This window comes from Lichenostomus cassidix, unplaced genomic scaffold (assembly GCF_008360975.1).
Source record: "Lichenostomus cassidix isolate B80296 unplaced genomic scaffold, HeHo_3.0 HiC_scaffold_43, whole genome shotgun sequence".
Classification (NCBI taxonomy): Eukaryota; Metazoa; Chordata; class Aves; order Passeriformes; family Meliphagidae; genus Lichenostomus; species Lichenostomus cassidix.
The window spans coordinates 2,258,606-2,277,079 of NW_028147635.1; the positions used below are offsets into that span (position 1 = coordinate 2,258,606).

The 18,474-nt window shown below is 43.8% G+C and overlaps 1 protein-coding gene across 2 annotated transcripts; it reads left to right on the forward strand.

Annotated features, from left to right (window-relative positions):
* The first annotated feature begins 1,662 nt into the window (after positions 1-1,662).
* LOC146421146 (dead end protein homolog 1-like) lies at positions 1,663-6,803 on the forward strand. Of its 2 annotated transcripts, none has more exons than XM_085047603.1 (5): positions 1,663-1,970; positions 2,908-3,016; positions 4,436-4,897; positions 5,130-5,559; positions 6,441-6,803. In XM_085047603.1, exons 1-4 carry the CDS (start codon positions 1,959-1,961, stop codon positions 5,519-5,521), a joined length of 975 nt encoding a protein of 324 aa, XP_084903729.1. In that variant the 5' UTR covers positions 1,663-1,958; the 3' UTR covers positions 5,522-5,559; positions 6,441-6,803. The 2 variants fall into 2 exon arrangements, with proteins under 2 accessions (XP_084903729.1, XP_084903730.1); XM_085047604.1 differs by having other exon boundaries at positions 5,329-5,559.
* Positions 6,804-18,474: the final 11,671 nt, after the last annotated feature.

Consider the following 18,474-nt stretch of genomic DNA (forward strand, 5'->3'; position numbering starts at 1 on the left):
CATTTAAGAAATTCTGTTGTGAGTGGCGGGGGAGGAGGTACCAAAGCCCTTGGCTTTCGGGGGAGGCGTTTGTTTGGAGCGTTTTCCACCTGGAGAACTTCGTCTCTAATCCGGTAGAGGTTCCCATCCCAGTTCATCCCACTTAGGAAAAAACCCAAACCAGTCAGGAAAAAACCCAACCCCACCCCCCCCCAATTAATTCCCAGGAAGAAAAAAAACCAAAAAAACTCCCAAAAAATTAATTTCCAGTAAGGAAAACCCTAAACCAGTAAGGAACGCCCCCCCAAAAAACCTGAAAAAAATCAGAAAAAATCTCTAAAAAATCAGAAAAAAATATGCAAAAAATCCCCCCAAAATCAGAAGAAAACTTGAAAAAAAAATCAGAAAAATCCCTTAAAAATAAAAAAAAAACCTGCAAAACCATCAGAAAAATCAGAAAAAAAATCACAAAAAGATCGGAAAAACATCTGCAAAAAATCCCCAAAACGTCAGAAAAAAACCCTAAAAAAACCCCAGAAAAATTCCTAAAAATCAGGGAAAAAACTGAAAAAATCCGAAAAAGTCCCTAAAAAATCCGAAAAAAATCACAAAACAAATTAAAAAAAAAAAAACTGAAAAAAAAATCAGAAATAATCCCTAAAAGATCAGAAAAAAATGAGAAAAAATTACAAAAAAATTCGGAAAAACAAACTTGAAGAACTCAGAATAACGTCCTTAAAAAATCCTTAAAAAATCAGAAATAAAAATATGAAATAATGATATTAAATAAAAATATGAAATAGAAATATTAAATAAATAAAAATATGAAATAAAAATCTGAATATTCCAGAGCCATTTAGTTGCCATGGAAACCATATCACGTAGACCTTCTGGTTATTATTTATCAATATAATAATGCAACAATATAAAGAATAGAAATAACAGTAAAGAACATGTTTAAAAAATAGGAATAACAGAAAAGAAAATGTATAAAAAAGTGGAAAAAAGGGGAAGAGAACTAACTTTTGCAATTTCGATATCTGAATTCTGAAGTCCTAAAAAATCACATTTGTCCTCCTAAAAATCACATTTTTTCCTCCTAAAAATCACATTTGGGGGGAATTGGGGGGAAAATTGGGGGAAACTTGGGAGAATTTTTTGGGAATTTTTTTTTTTTCTGTGGAATTTTTTCGGGATTTTTTGTGAATTTTCTTGGGAATTTTTGGGGGTGGAGATTTCGGGAATTTTTCGATTTTTTTTTCGGGAATTTTTGGGGGTAATTTTTTTCGGGGTTTTTTTGGGGAATTTTCGAGAATGTTTGGGGGAAATTTTTTGGAATTTTTTTTTAATTTTCTGTGGATTTTTTCGGGATTTTTGGGGAATTTCTGGGAATTTTCCGGGAATTTTTCGGGATTTTTTTTGAATTTTCGGGACATTTTTGGGGGAATTTTTTCAGGATTTTTTTTTTTTTCCCTGGAATATTTTCGGGGGAATTTTTCGGGAATTTTTCGGGACTTTTTTTGGTAATTTTTTCGGGATTTTCTCGGGCATTTTCGGGGATTTTTTTGGGGAGTTTTTCCATGATTCATTTTTGAACCTCCTCCATTTCCAGCCCACTCCATTTCCTCGCCTCGCTCCCAAGTGGCCAAATCCGGGGTGGAGCGAAGCTCGGCGGGAATTGCGGACCTTTTCTTCTGCCGGACCGGAAAGTGCGACGGAGGAACTCCGGAACCAGTATGGACCAGTAGGAGACCAGTAGGACCAGCAGGAGACCAGTGGGACCCCAGTAAGACACCAGTAGGACCAGCGGAACCAGCAGGACCAGTAGGAAGGAGAGGAACTCCGGAACCAGTAGGACCAGTAGAACCAGCGGAACCGGTAGGACCCCAGTAGGAGACCGGCAGGACCAGCAGGACCAGCGGAACCAGAAGGACACCATTAGGACAACTAGGACCACCGGAACCAGCAGGAAAACCGCGATGGCCGACAAGGTGAGCTCTGTCGGGGCGGCGGGGGCTCGGGGCGGCTCGGCTCACCTTTACCGGATACCGGAGAGGTCCCGGGGCGGCTCGGCTCAGCTCGGCTCACCTTTAGCGAAGGAACCAGAGGTGCTCGGAGGAGGAACGGAGCCGCCGAGCCCCGGCGGAAGGCGCAGGAAGGGCTGAGCGGCGCCGCTGCCTCCGCGGTCCGCTCCCGTTTTTCTCTCCGCCATCCCGTTTCTCCGTTTTTCTCCTGTTTCTGTCCTGTCTCTCTCCCCTTTTTCTCCCGTTTCTCTCCCGTTTCTCTCCCGTTTTTCTCCCCGTTTTTTAGATGTTTTAAATTTTTTTACGTGTTTTTAGACGTTTTTAGCCACTGATGTCCTGCTGATGTTCTGCTGATTGCCTTTATTTTTGGGTTATTTTTTCTTTATCCTTCTTTTTCTTTTTCTTTATCTTTGTCTTCATTATCTTTATCTTTATCATCTTTATCTGTGGGAATTTTTTTTTAATTTTCAGGATTTTGTCTGGAATTTTTTCGGGAGTTTTTTCGGGATTTTTGGGAACTTTTTTTTTTTAGTGGGGGGGAAATTTTTTGTTGGTTTTTTAAAAATTATTTTTGGGGGAATTTTTCAGGAATTTTTCCAGGGGAATTTTTGGGAATTTTTCCGGGAATTTTTTGGGGAATTTTCGGGAATTCTTCGGGGGAAATTTTGGAAAATTTTTGGGAATTTATCTTTGGGTTCCTCCCAGTCTGTCGATAAGCTGAGTTTATCAGATCTCATCTGGCAGAACAACACCCTGAAAAATAAATCTAAACTCTCTTTCTTTTGGGTTAAAGATAAGCAGAACTTTTGGACTAAAGTTACACAAAATTTTTAACCTAATTTTTTCAATTTAACTAACCTGATTTTTTATTTTCTGACCCAAAACCCATCGATTTCTCACCCAGCTGTGGAGCAACGATGCCAGCAAGGCTGCCCTGCTGGCCTGGCAGAAGCAGAATGGAATCCAACTGGTGCAGATCAATGGGCAGAGGCACTATGGAGGGCCGCCGCCAGGTAGGGGATTTTTGGGGATTTTTGGGGAATTTTTGGGGGAATTATTTGGGATTTTTTTTGGAATTTTTGTGAATTTTTGGGGGATTTTTGGGAAATTTATTTGATTTTCAGGGGAATTTTTTTGGGGGAATTTTTTCAGGACTTTTTTGGGGGAATTTTTCAGGATTTTTTTTTTATTTTCAGTGGAATTTTGTTGGTAATCTTTTGAGAATTTTTTGGGGGGGAATTTTCGTGACTTTTTTGGGGGAATTTTCGGCAATTTTTTTGGTAATCTTTTTGAGAGGTTTTGGAAATTTTTGGGGAATTTTGGGGAATTTTTGGGGAATTTTTAGGGGGAACTTTCGGGAATTTTCGGGACTTTTGTGGGGGGAATTTTTCAGGGAATTTTGGGAATTTTTTTTTTATATTTGGGGAATTTTCGGGGGAGTTTTTGGGGTAATTTTTGGGGATTTTTTTGGGGGGGGGAATTTTTTGGGGATTTTTTTTGGAATTTTTTTGGGGGAATTTTTGGGGATTTTTTTGGGGCCTAGGGAGTGTGACAGGACTCACCATGATGCCTGAAAATCATCATTCCACCTTTGCTGGAAGTCTCGATTTTTAATAATCACTAAAAAATAATAATCTTTAAAATTTGTTAATTTCAAGTAAATGCTTGTCAAAATTTTTAACCCTCTCTCCCCTGGGCAAAGGTAAAGTTCATAAACCAAATTTAAAAGCTGTATCCTTTTCGACAGGACCAGGGAAATTTTTTTGGGATTTTTGAGAATTTTTTTTTATTTTTGGGGGAATTTTTAGGAATTTTTTCAGGATTTTTGGGGAAGTTTTTTGGCTTTTTAAAAAAAATTTTCGGGAATTTTCTGTGGAATTTTTTCGGGAGTGTTTTAGGGATTTTTTTGGGGATTTTTTTGGGAATTCTTGGGAATTTTTTTGGGCCTTTTTGGGAATTTCCGGGGGAATTTTTAGGGAATTTCTGGGAATTTTTCGTAGAATTTCTTTCAGGGAATTTTTGGGGGAATTTTTTCCAGGAATTTTTGGGGGAATTTATCTTTGACTTTCTCCCACTCTGTTGATACACTGACTTCACCAAACCTCACCTGGTAGAGCAACACCCTGGAAAAAATCCTAAAATTCCATTTTCTGGGCTAAAGATAAGCAGAACTTTTTGCCTAAAGTTATCCAAAATTTTTAACCTGGGGTATTTCCTGACAGGATCATGGGAATCTCAATTTTTAATAATCCTTAAAAAATTGAAATTAACAAAACTTTTAACCTGGGATATTTCCTGAGCCCCGCAGGCTGGGTGGGCGGCGCTCCGCCGGCCGACACCGAGGTGTACATTGGCAATTGTTTGAAATTTACGATTTTTCAACTTTTCAATTTTTAAATCTATGGGATTGATGTGATTTTTTTAATCCTCAGGCTGGGCGGGTGGCGCTCCGCCAGCAGACACTGAGGTGTTCATCGGCAAGCTTCCCGAGGACGTTTTTGAGGATACGCTGATCCCGCTTTTCCAGAGCGTCGGGAAGCTCTACGAGTTCCACCTGATGCTGACCTTTGGCGGCTTCAACCGCGGCTTCGCCTACGCCCGCTACTGCAACCAGAGCGATGCCGCGGCGGCCATTGCCAAACTCCACCGATTCCAGCTGCGCCCCGGCTGCTCCATCGTGGTTTACCGCAGCATGCAGAAGCGCCAGCTGGTCGTGGATGGGTTGGAGATGTGGCTGAGCCGCAGGCAGGTGGAGATGATGCTGGAGCAGAGGACCGAGGGGATCATCAGGGTCACCATGCATGCCAGCCGCAGCTGGAGCCAAGCCAAGCTGGCCGTGCTCACCTACCAGTCACACAATGCCGCCCTGCTGGCGAAGAAGGGGCTGATGGAAGGTGGATTGGGATTTATGGGATTTGTGGGGTTTGTGGGATGTATGGGATTTGTGGGATTGATGGGATTGATGGGATGGGATGAATGAGATTTATGGGATTTATAGGATTTATCTGATTTATGGGATTGACGGGGTTGATGGGATTGATGGGATTTATGGGATTTATGGGATAATGGGATTTATGGGATTTTGGGATGCTGCAGGAATGCACCCAACCATCTCTCATCCCCTAGGCACTGTGCTGCCCATGGGACCGAGGGCCACGGTCAGGTGGCTCTACCCTCAGCTGCAGTGGCAGCTGCAGCTCCGCGATGAGGACACAGAGGAGGTGGAGAGGAGGAGGAGGAGGAGTTACCTCCACCACCCACCTGGCGACATGGAGCCACCAACCTGGCATCGCCCAGGTCACCAACCCTACCTCCATTGCTGCAGCAAACCACGGAGCAATTCAACCAACTGTGCCTGCAGCATCACCTGCACAGCCTCACCATGGTCACCGAGTGCGTCCAGGTGTACCCCAATGGCTGGCAGCTCTTCCGCTACCAGGCGACAATCCCGGGGTCCCCAGTGCCCATCTGCGGCTTCACCTGGGTGTCGCAGGTGCAGGGAGAGACGAGGAGTGTGACAACGCGGCAGTGGAAATGCGCGCTCTGTGGGTATCAGGTGAGTTACCTGCGCCACACCTGTGTCACACCTGTGTCACACCTGTGTCACCTGTGCCACAACTGTGCCACACCTGAGCCACACCTGTGCCACACCTGAGCCACACCTGTGCCACCTGTGTCACAACTGTGTCACACCTCTGTCACACCTGTGCCACACTTGTGCCACCTGAGCCACACCTGTGTCACACCTGTGTCACCTCTGTCACACCTGTGCCACACCTGTGTCACCTCTGTCACACCTGTGCCACCTGAGCCACACCTGTGTCACACCTGAGTCACACCTGTGTCACCTGTGCCACACCTGAGCCACACCTGAGTCACACCTGTGCCACCTGAGTCACCTGAGCCACACCTGTGCCACACCTGGGCCGAATCTCTGCCTTTCCTCGGCTGGAAAAAAAAAAAAACCACAAAATAATCCAGCAAGTCGAGGGTGTTAAATTTCAATACAAATTGAAATTAATTGAATTAATTTATTAATTTGCCCATAAAGTGACCTGCAATAGAAAGAGAGAAGAAGAGAGAAAAGTGGGAAAAGATGGGGAGGAAAGGGAAGGAAAGGGGATAATTAAGAGGATAATTAAGAGGATAATTAAGAGAATTATTAAGGGAATAAATAAGAGAATAATTAAGAAAATAATTAAGTGAATAGTTAAGAATAAATAAGAATATTAAGAATAATTACGTTAAGCTGAATTGCCCCTGGCAAGGGCTGAGGCTGATTGCAAGGCCAAGACTTAATTAAATTTTTACCTTAATTATGGGTGATTAGCAGGAGGGTTGGGATTGATGAAGGTGATTGATTAGCAGGAGAAATAAGGATTTTTTAAGAGCAAATAAAATTTGGATTATTTTTGACCAATTTTTTCTCAATTTCAGGGTTCCGGCTGATTTAGGAGCCACAATTGAACCTGCTGGGGTCCTGGTGCTGTTCCAGCTGCCCTTTGGAGAGCTTTGCATCTCATTTGCATATGCATATTGGGAGGAGAAGGGCAGCTGCTCTGTCCCCAGACAGCTCTTGAGTTCGTTCTGGTTTTGGGGTTGTTGGTTTGTTGGAGAAGCAGAGAGGCAGCAGCTCTCATTTACACCTCATTTGCATCTCATTATTTCCATATCCATGTCTGGTTTGGGGTTGTTGGTTTTCGTGCCCAGTTTGGCATAAGTTGGTTTGTTCAGGTCCCAGAGAGGCAGCAGCTCTCATTTACATCTCTTTTGCATCTCATTTGCATATAATTTCCATATCCATAGTGTTGGAAAACGCAGTTTTCCAGCAAAACTCATGCTAACTGAACAGAGCTGAGCGAGGCTTCAGTGTTCCCAGGCCTCAGTGAAATTCTGACAAGCTGCAGTGGTTGTTTGCCTGAGAATGTTTTGTGGGAAGAATGCCATGAGAAAGATTAGGAGTCAGAAGTGTTATGAGAAAAGAATAAGGGAGTTAGCAGGAGGATCCCTGGGTGTGTGAGAACAGCTGCAGGTGTGTGTATGTATCTATAATTAGAAACATCTGTAACAGTATATAAGTCTCTCGTTTAGTGAAATAAAATTGGAGCTTACTTTATATCTCATATTGAGAGTGCCGTGAGTCTTCCCTCTCGCCGCATCTCGTTAAATGGTGACCTCCGACGTGATACGGAGCAGCAGGATTTACAACCAACAACTACGGACCCTGACAACGGAGTTTTACGACCCTGCTTGTGAGAGCAGCGCGAACGGAGAGGTGCTTGGGGAGTGCGGCCTCAGCGTGTCGAGTCTTCGTCCGAATTGGAGAAGGTCGGAAGACACAGGTGAAATAATACCTGCCTACCGTGAGGGCTATACTTCGGTAAACTGCACAACTCTGGCAATTGCGAGCCTCGATCGAGTGCTTAGACGGTGTTGACCAGGACCCTGAAAACCAGCTGGACCCAAAATGGAATCAGAGGTAGCCCAAATTTTATTGTTATGCTTTTTAGAAAAGCACGGACTCGGTAAAACTGCCCTATCACACTTAATGGGTCTGATAGTGGTGGGACAAGCTTATGGATTTTTTATAAATCCTATTACAGTATTCAGTGTAACAGAATGGTTGAATTACGGAGCTGTTTTGCTTTTGGACTGTGATAAACTTGCAAGAAAGCTTGGCAAACCATGGAGCAAAGTTGTAGCCTGCTTACAAATACATGCCACAGAGCAAAACCTTACGTGGCTCATGGCGCAGGACATAGTACCCGCATTGAGCAGAGAAAAACCTGTGAATTACTGTGATGCTTTTGATATGCGTAATACTTCGGCAGCTGCGGCACAGCTGCCAGGGAAACCCCCCCCGCCGGGGAGGGGTGGGGAGAGACTGCTGGTAGCCGAGAATACTAAGTTGCTCGATTGGATGAAAAGTCTGTTCCTGTCTCAATATATCATAGAGTATGGCAATGTTACAACGAAAAACATCTTAGCTGCTTTGTTTGAGAGAGTCACTGTTGGACTTTTGCCAGAACAACTGAATATTTTGTTAGAACGAGCTCCGATATCGCGGGTAAAGAAACAGAGTAACCAGAAATCATCCCGATGTTACCGATGTGGGAGTGGGGAACATATAAAAAAGATCTGCAATGAAAAAACTTGGTGTTCCCGCTGTAACAGAGATACTCACAGCACAGAAGCTTGCAGAAACAAAAAGAACAAACAGAGGGTGACCAGTGACCCCGGAGCAGCGGCGGCTCCTACCCGCCGGCACGCCACACAAAGGAGGCTCCTACCGGAAATTGTTCCAACCGTGGTTTCCAGCCGAATGACAACCAGAGCGGAAGTCCCAGAGGGTGCCCCGGTAGGCGGAGTCGCGAGCCATCCACGCCTCCTTCCCTGCCCCAATTGTGATGCCTGTGGTAAAACTCTAAACTAGACTCCTCCCCAAAGATGAGGAAATGATTGACAGCTTCAGCAACGAACCAGAACTAACCAACAGCGTTGCCAGCAGAAACAGCCTGAGCAGAATGGAGCAGATCGGCTCTTCCTTCAGCCTGGCTGCACTGACACCGAGACCAAAGCAATTTACTAATAAAGAAGCATTGTAACAAGATATTATCCTGATAAAAAAATAATAACACCTTGAATACTAAGGCCTTAAATGAAAATTGAATTTTGCTAAAGCATTTGTGTGTATGTGTGAATGTTGTAGGCCTACTGAGAGTGTGTTGAATGCTTTAATGTGTAAATGAAGGCTGTGATTGATGAAAATGTGATTTTGATTTCTTGAGAGTTTTAATGTGTGAATGAAAGCCTGTGAGTGAAGTTATACTGAATGGTTTAAATTACCTGTTAAGTATCTTTTGATTAAGCATAGATTCTGTTAAAGTTAAGTAATAGTGGATTTAAATTCTATTAAGTTGTAAGTTCTGTTAAAGTTAAGATTCTGTTAAGTAATATTAAGTGATGTTAATTTCTGTTAAGTTTTAAATCTTGTTAGAGTTAAGTTGTTAAGGTAATATCAATTTTAAATTTCATTATAGTTAAGTTCTAATTGTTGGTTTAAGATAAGAGTTATTAAGTTTTATTCATTTTTAGTGATATTAATTTTAAGTTTTAAATTTGTTAGTTTATATTATTATTCACAAAAGCTTTGCAGTTTTATCTTTCTTAGTTAAAGTCAAGTAATAATATCTACTGTTTTCAAATATTTCATCTCACCTTATATAGCTATCTACAAAAGTAGTCACATGTTAAGATACTCTCCTTATTGATATTAATCAAAGCTTGTTTATAAGATGTTTTAAGAAAACCCTTCCACTTAGCACCTGAGCTCTGGCCAAGCTTTGGTTCTAACTGGCTGGGAAACATGCCATGAGTCTCAAAGTATTCTGCATCAAAATGTGATCAAATAATTTTCATTTACCAAATTGAGTTTATAAAAGCTAAACCTTCTTCCAAGTAAACTTAGAGTCCTTGTCCGGAAAAGGTTCTCTAAGCTTTACCTGTGAAGTGAATGTTTTCAGTAATGACAATTTCTAGACCATGGCAACATATCTAACTAGTAAAATTTCCTTAGGTAACTTTATAACAATTCTAATAATAACAATTACTTATAGCAAAGCAAATTAATCTGATAACAAGACAATGTCTGTTCTCACAAGAGAAATGGGGGAATTGTTGGAAAACGCAGTTTTCCAGCAAAACTCATGCTAACTGAACAGAGCTGAGCGAGGCTTCAGTGTTCCCAGGCCTCAGTGAAATTCTGACAAGCTGCAGTGGTTGTTTGCCTGAGAATGTTTTGTGGGAAGAATGCCATGAGAAAGATTAGGAGTCAGAAGTGTTATGAGAAAAGAATAAGGGAGTTAGCAGGAGGATCCCTGGGTGTGTGAGAACAGCTGCAGGTGTGTGTATGTATCTATAATTAGAAACATCTGTAACAGTATATAAGTCTCTCGTTTAGTGAAATAAAATTGGAGCTTACTTTATATCTCATATTGAGAGTGCCGTGAGTCTTCCCTCTCGCCGCATCTCGTTACCATAGCTGGTTTGGGGTTGTTGGTTTTACTGTCCAGTTTGGCATAAGTTGGTTTGTTCAAGTCCCAGAGAGGCGGCAGCTCTCATTTACATCTCTTTTGCATCTCATTTGCATATAATTTCCATATCCATAGCTGGTTTGGGGTTGTTGGTTTTCCTGCCCAGTTTGGCAGAAGTTGGTTTGTTGAGGTCCCAGAAGGGCAGCAGCTCTCATTTACATCTCATTTGCATATTATTTGCATATGCATATCTGGAGGAGAAGGGCCGGGGAAAAAGCCTGGAAGTTTTGGAAAAAATTGGGAGAAAAAAATGGTGAAAAAATGGCAAAGAAATGACAAAAACCTGATTAAAAAATGGCCAAAAAATGGCAAAAATTGGATTAAAAATAGTGAAAAGAAATGGCAAAAAACAGGGAAATTCTATTAAAAAATGGTGTATTTTGTGGTTTTTTTCATGGAGTTTTGAAGGGTTTTTTTGGAAAATCAGAGTTTTTTGGATGAATTTTTCATCTGTCATAATAGTTTGTCTCCAATTATTTTTCATCTGCAATTTGTACATTTTTTTAGTTTCACTGAGAGAGTCTTTATTTGAAGAAGTGAAAAAGGGTTAAAAATGGCAAAGAAACTCAAGAAATATTTTGGGGAAAAACCTGGAATTTTGGAAAAAAATTTGGTGAAAATAATTGCGGAAAAATGGTGAAAATCTGATTAAAAATGGCGAAAAACAAGGAAAAAAAGGTTGTCTGTTGTGTATTTTTATGGGATTTTGGGGTGGCCAGAAGGGGTTAAAAAATGGAAGAATTTTGGGGAAAAAATCTTAGATTTTGGGAAAATCGGTGAAAAAACTGTGAAAACCGGATAAAAAACAGTGAAGAAATGATGAAAAAATGGTGAAAATAGGATTAAAAATGGTGGAAAAATGGCAGTTTTTGTGGGTTTTTTGGGAGTTTTTAATGGGATTTCAGGGTGGTTAGAAAGGGTTAAAAAATAGGAGAGTTTTGGGGAGAAAATCTGGATTTTGGGGAAAACATTGGAGAGAAACGGTGGGGAAATGGCGAAAATCGGTGAGGTTATGGAGGTTAAATAATTTCATAAATCCTATAAATGCAATAAATCCCAAAAATCCCATAAATGCAATAAATCCCATAAATCGCATTTTTCCCGATTTCCCCCCCATTTTTCCTCCTATATTTCCCCCATATTTTCGTCATTTTTTGCCCATATTTTCCCCATATTTCCCCATATTTTCCCCATTTTTACTCTTATTTTCTACATTTCCCCCCATTTCCCCCCATATTTCCCCCATTATTCCCCATTTTTACTCCTATTTTCTCTTTTTTTTCCCCCATATTTTCCCCATTTTTCCCATTTTTTCCCCATTTTTCTCAATTTTTTCCCCATTTCTCCTCTCGTATTTCTCCCATTTTTTCCCATTTTTATTTGCCCTCACCCAGCATGGCACCCTCACCTCCCCCCTCCCTCAAACCCACACTGCGCATGCTCCACTGCCATCTTGCCATCTCCACTTTGCCCTCATCCAACGTGGTGCCTACACCGTCACCCCTTACCAAAACCCACATTGCGCATGCTCAGCCGCCCTTTTGCCCCTTTCACCCCAAATGCCCTCAACCAACATGGCGCCCAATCACCTCACTCTCGGCCGCCTTTTTCCCCCTCAGCATTTTCCCGCCTTTCCTCTCCCCTCAGCCCAAATCCAAGATAGCACTTGCCAGCCTCCTCCACTCGGAGCTCCCAGATTTCCACAAATCCTCCTCGCCTTTCCCCAAGATTTTCCCTGATAATCCCCAGGATTTTCCCGCTGGCGCAGCAGAGATTTTTGGGGAAATTTCTGGGCCTCCGTGGGTTTTGGCGGCGCCGCCGCTGGGACTGAAGGAGGAGCTGGATGGGCCTGGCTTGTGTGAAAAATTAGGTCCACTCTCCTGGTGTAATAGAAAGAATACTGTTTGTTCATCAAAATCTTGCTAAGGCCTCTTGAACAAAAAGAAATTGCAAATCTTGCTAACACTGCTTAAAAACAAAGGGAAAGTTGTTTTGGGTGGGAAAAGTTCGCTGGCAAAATAAGAAGTAATCTGTAACCTTGGCATTCTGCAAGATGTACTGTCTCAGCAGAAGAAGGACAGAAGCAGCCCAGAAAGCCGCACAGCGCAGGGTACACGTAACCCAGAAGATAAGGCCTATAAAAAGACTGTAAGGGGGGGGGGGAGCCTGCGCGCTTTTGGCCGCCCAGCGCTGCTATCCTCGCTACTGCTTGCTAATAAATTATAAATTCTTAATTGGCTTGACTCCCTATTGGTTCTGTGAGTCCAATCTATAACAATCTGGTGCCTTGAGTCGGATAGAGGCACTTGACCGAGATCCCCTCGGGGGAGGCGCCCCGCTGGAAACAGCGGCCCCCGTGGGAGGCACCTTGGCTCAAAAACCTCTACCCGACGAACCTAAATTCGGTAGCAAGTAAATGAAAAGCCAGCAAACAAAGACCCAAACGAAGACTCAGGAGCGAGTAAAGGTGGGCCAGTAATCCGTCCGGTTGGGGCTGAGTAGCCACAAATATCCGGACGAAGACTCAGGAGTGAGTAAGTATAGGCCTTGTAATCCATTCGGTTGGGGTTGGGTAGCCCGGAGTGTGTGTGTGTGAGACGTCCAAAGTGGACGAAGCGAGTGCGGACCCCTCGGTAGTGCGGTTCCCATCTCTCGTGAGGGACTGGGCCATGACCGGGGGAGCGTGTGAGAGTGTGTGTGAAAGCACTCCGGAAGATGGGGCAGAAGAATAGCAAGCCTTCTGACTCCATGGGGAGGGGGAGGGCTCAGAGTTGAGATTTAGGCTCCCCTCCATACCACCCGATAGTCCGTTGGGACTAATGTTGCAATATTGGGATAATTATCCCTCTAGGAAGGGAAAAGATAGAGCCAAAATGATACATTATTGTATGGAAGTCTGGGGAGAGAAACAAATTAGAAGAGATCATCTATATTGGCCAGTATTTGGGTCTCTCGAAGATTGGATTTGTCAGGCTCTAAACATCTATGTTAATTCAACAGAGTCTTTTAGCCCAGAGGAGAGTGAATATGCTCGTATCTGGATTAGGTCAGAGATATGAATAAATTTGTACCCCCTCAAAGAGAGTAAAATGACAAAAAAGAAATCTAGAAGCAAAAATGACATGCCTATGTCCCGTCCTCCGTATGTACCACCCACGCCTCCCCCACAACCTGTCCCACCACCATCACCGACAGCACCACCACCAACTGCCCCGGACCATGACCATCCCGACAACTTCCCAGATTACCCTGACTCTCCCCTGAGATCCCCAGACAATAGGAGAGTGACTAGAAGCCAAACGAGAAAAGACAAGAGTAACCTGTATCCATTAAGAGAAGCAGCCATGGGAGGAGCACAGCCAGCAATGGGCTTTGTTTCGGTCCCATTAAACTCAGGGGATGTACGAGAATTTAAGAAAGAGATGGGGAACTTGTTGGAGGAACCTCTGGGAGTATCTGAAAGAGTAGACCAGTTTCTAGGGCCTAACATTTACACCTGGGACGAACTACAGTCCATATTGGGGATCCTATTTACTGCAGAGGAACGAGACATGATCAGAAGGGCAGGAATGAGAATTTGGGATCAACAACACCAACAGGGTCCAGCCGCAGATACTAAGTGGCCCCTCCAGTGACCTAATTGGAACCACCAGAATGAAGTAGATAGAAGGCACATGCAGGACTTAAGAGTCATAATCGTGCAGGGGATAAGGGAATCAGTCCCTCGAGGACAGAACATTAATAAAGTTTATCGAGAACACCAAAAGAGAGATGAAACCCCTACGGATTGGCTAGAAAGGTTAACAAAAAGTTGTCAATTATACTCTGGAATAGATCCAGATAATCCAGCGGGACAGGCTTTGTTAAAACTGCAGTTTGTAGCAAAATCATGGGAGGATATCAGAAAGAAATTAGAAAAGTTAGAAAATTGGCAAGAGAGGGAGTTAGGTGAATTGTTGAGAGAAGCCCAGAAAGTGTATGTGAGGAGAGAAGAAGAAAGTCAGAAACGTCAGGCTAAAATTCTAGTAGCAGCTATAAGAAAGGGAGTAGCTATAGGGAAAGAACAAAAAGAACTCTCCCCTAGAGCAGAGTCGAGGGTGAAACCTAGAAACTCGAAAGAGGGGGTAGAATCTAGAAATTGGAAAAAGGTGGAACCTAGAAATTTGAAAGAGATAGTATGTTTTTACTGTGGAAAGAGAGGGCATATGAAAAGAGAATGCAAGCAGCGAATGAAAGACGAAAGAATGTTTCAAGATGATTAGGGGTATCAGAAGCTCTGGTTGCTAGAAACCCAGCATAACACAGAGCCCTTGATATAATTAAAAGTGCATCCCCAGCAACAAGAAATTAGACTCTAAAGCAGAAAGATCTACTATTCAAAGGCTGTCCTGTGAATGTAATGTATCCTCGGCCACTGTCCAAGTTGTCGGTGCTAAAGGAGAACCCTTTGGGGTACCAGTGATAAAAGATGTATTAATTAAAACTCCCACCAAAATCGGAGTTAGGTCACTGTTGTTATTACCTGAGGCAAATTATAATCTCCTAGGGAGAGATCTTATGATTGAATTAGGAATTACCCTAAAAGCTAGTAACAAAGCCTTGGCCGTAAGGTTATGTCCCCTCCGACCAGTAAATGAAGAAAAAAATAAATCCAGAAGTTTGGTATACCTCTGAAACGTCTGGTAAAATGAATATTGAGCCCTTTGCAGTGACCATAAGTAACCCTGAAATACCAATCTGATTAAAACAGTATCCTTTATCTCTTAAAGAGAGAGAAGGGCTAAAACCAGAAATTCAGAGACTTAGATAAAAGCTTGCTAAAACCCTGTATGTCCCCTTTAACACCCCCATATTACCTATAAAGAAATCTGATGAAAGCTATCATCTAGTGCATAACCTAAGAAAAATTAACAAAAAGACAATGCTAAATAATTGAGATGATTACCCTTCTAAGCAGAGTAAAACTAAAATAAAGATGATACACTATTGTAACTCAAAGAAACCATTTACCCCAAAAGGAAGAGACTATGCACGTATGTACATAGAGCCTGAGACAAAGATCCGCTTAATCTGCTTAAAGAAAAAGGGGAAGAACAGAAAAAGAAAACTAAAAGTGAGAACAGAGGGTTGTTTAGCATCCCTGGAGCTTGAGCTGGGACCTCAAAGGCACCAGCGAGATAAACATGCTAGGGAGCGTTGGGAGAGAGCTGGGAGTGTTTAGCTGTTTTTCTTTTTGTGTGAGAGAGTGAATTTGCTGTTATGTTAAAATGTTGTGTGTTTTGTCTTAACCAATTTTATTAATTATAGTTCAATTTAAATTGACAATATATAGTTATTTGATTAGGATTTGATGTGGTTTAATTTTAAGTAATAATAGTGCAATGACATTTAACGGCCAGCCTGTCCTGGCAAAGACTCAGCTGTGATAACTCCCTCTGGGGAAGCACCAGCAGAGTCCCACCCAGCCTGAGGGGTCATCTCTGCTAATGGGCCATCATGGACTGAATGACACCAGCACAATGGGCAGCTGAGACAACTTAGACCATCTTGGACTCCCCAAATATCCCATGACTCACAGGATGACATCATTCCATTGTGAAACTCCCTGCCCAGGGGGAGGTACTGAGCATTCCCACCTGAACCTGAGCATCTATAATCTGGGTTTGGGGACCTGGGACACCACTTCCACTTAACAGATCCAGAGGAGGAGTAGAACTTCCAGAGGACCCCCACTTCAACAGGACTGTGACCACTGCTTGGTAGGATCTTGACCATCACTCTGACCAACAGGGAGCCAGGTTGTACTCAATCTTTCTGTGATAAAAGCATTTTTCTCTATGTCATTGTATTTATTGTAATCTCTTCAGTGAATTGTAACCCTGCCCTGTAATCTCTGTTGGGGTAGTTGACTGGGGTTCATTCCTCCTGGTTTGCTTTGAAACCAGCACAGTGTTTTTGGGGGGCTGTTTGGAGCTTGTAAGACTCCAAAGCAGAGCCAAAACCATCCCTTGGGTGATGTCAGAGCCTTCCCAGATGTTTTTCTGGCAGTCCCAGTAGCTGCTGCCTGCACAGCTCCCTGGTGGGTCTCCGCCCTGTAGCGGGGATTTGGCTTCTGAAGTCAGGCACTTCCACCTCCAGCCCAGAGCCAGGGGGTTGTGGGATGCTCCGGAAGAACCAGAGGCGATGAACCTGGGGATTCCCAGAGTGGGGAGAGTGTAGAGGGCAAGACTAGGACCAGGGGAATGCTGGTAGTCTGGGGAAGAGGGAGTCGGGAGTTGGGGGAACCCTGTGATCCCAAGGACCCCGAAGTGGGGAACCCATAGAGGGGGACTCCTTTGACCTCCACACCCTGAAGCACTGAGTGGAGAAGCGACACATGGAAAACCCAAACCCTCTGGCATTCCCAAGAGAGGGGATCCCAGAGAAGAGGGACCTGCAGGACCCCAAAGTGGGTAGACTGGACAGGGAGAAATTCTGGAATTCCCAGGACCCCCAACAGACCAGGGAGGGTGGGGACCAAGTAGATGGGGGATCCCCAGTACTTGCAGGACCCCCATCAGCCACTAAAGCTGGGATGCCCTGAACTCCAAAGTAGAGAGACTAGAAAGGGGAAACTCTTGGGAAACTTTTTATGGGCTGAATCGTGGTGTTTTGGAGGTTTTTATTGGCCACTGAATGCCCATTAGTTTGGGCTGGATTAACCCCCAACCCAATGCATGCACACCTTGTTTTACCCCCAAAACAGTATTTCCTATTCTCAAGCCTTGGTCGGATGAAGGAGGAGGCTGCGAGGAAGAGGAAGATATCCCAGGGAAACCCGGCAGGTGAGGAACAAGTCACTGCCCCTTTGCCCTTCTCTTCTCCTCCATCTCCCAGCCCAGCATCACCCCCAACTGCAGGACAACCCCACTGCTGATGCCGTCCTGCCAGGGAGGGATTGAGGGGATCTCCTTCCCCTTCCCTCTGGCATGGAGGCAAATCCCATCCTCTTCTTGTCCTTCCTCCCCCAGAGAACGAGCTGAAGATAAAGGCAAGGAAGAACAAACCTTTGTGGCAGAACCTTATGGAAGAGGCCAATTTGAGCACAGGAATCCAATGGGGAGGAAAAGCCCTGGAGGTCACACACGAGGAGGGGCTCCAAACCCAGCACAGGGTGCTCTGAAAAGACCCACCCTGTGCCAGGCAGGTGGAAGGAGCTTTAGCCAAGGCTCAGAGCTGGAGGTTGCTGAGCAGCTTTATGATGGGGAATGGCTCTACAGGTGTGGGGAATGTGGGAAGAGCTTCAGGTGGAGGTCCCACCTGGTCCTCCACCAGAGGTCCCATACTGGGGAATGGCCCTATGAGTGTGGGGAATGTGGGAAGAGCTTCAGCCAGAACTCTACCCTGATCAGCCACCAGAGGATTCACAACAGGGAGAGGCCATACTTGTGTCCTGAGTGTGGGAAGAGGTTTCAGACCAGCTGCAATCTCCTCCTTCATGAGCGGATTCACACAGAGGAGAGGCCTTACCGCTGCACTGACTGTGGGAAAGGCTTCAAGCAAAACTCCCATCTCGTCAGGCACTGGCGCATCCACACCAGGTAGAGGCCCTATGAGTGTCCCGAGTGTGGGAAGAGATTCACCCAGAGCTCTAACTTGACCAGATACCAACGGAGTAAGGGAAGCCCAGCATGTGCCCTGACTGCCGGAAGAGCTTTCTTCGCATCTTCAACTTCATCAGCTAAAGCCCCATAATTTTACTGCTGTTTGGGAGATATCCTAGATGATTTGGTTTTTCGGGGTATTTGGTACAGTTTCCTCCATAATTTTGTTTTTGAACAGGCAATAGAGTAATCCATTACCTCAAAACCACTCAGTTCCACATGAAAGTACTCAATCTTATCCCAAAATGTTTCAATCACTGCCCAAAATTACTCAATTCCACTACCCCTCAGGGTGGAATGACATTGGAAGGGGATTGGGCATAGCGGAATGCAATTCAGGAGGGGTTATCTGGGCATTGGATGGGGAAGGATGAGCGGGATTTTGATTGGAAAGGGGTTGAATGGGGAAAATAGGGCTTGGGAAGGAGGTCTTGAAGTCCAGGAGGAATGGGATGAGTTTCTGTGGGGATTACGAGGGTGGGGCAGGGAATGAGACAGCCGAAGTTTGGGGATGATGAAGTGTGGGGAAACCTGTTCCTGAGTGGGCTTTGAGGTATTATGAAATGGAATTATTTCTCATGAGTCTTGAGGCAATAAAGATAAAGGTTTATCCTTTTGGTGTGGTGCTGTGTGTTGGGATTTGGGGGTTCATTTCTTCTTATTGTTGTTACTATTATTTGTTTGTATTATTTATTAGAGTTAAATCCCACCCATTGTTAATAGTGGTTGGATAGC

Coding starts and splice junctions, on each gene's coding strand:
- LOC146421146 (XM_085047603.1), top strand. Junction 3,017..4,435: donor CTATGGAGGGCCGCCGCCAG/GTAGGGGATTTT, acceptor TTTAATCCTCAG/GCTGGGCGGGTGGCGCTCCG. Junction 4,898..5,129: donor GAAGAAGGGGCTGATGGAAG/GTGGATTGGGAT, acceptor CTCATCCCCTAG/GCACTGTGCTGCCCATGGGA.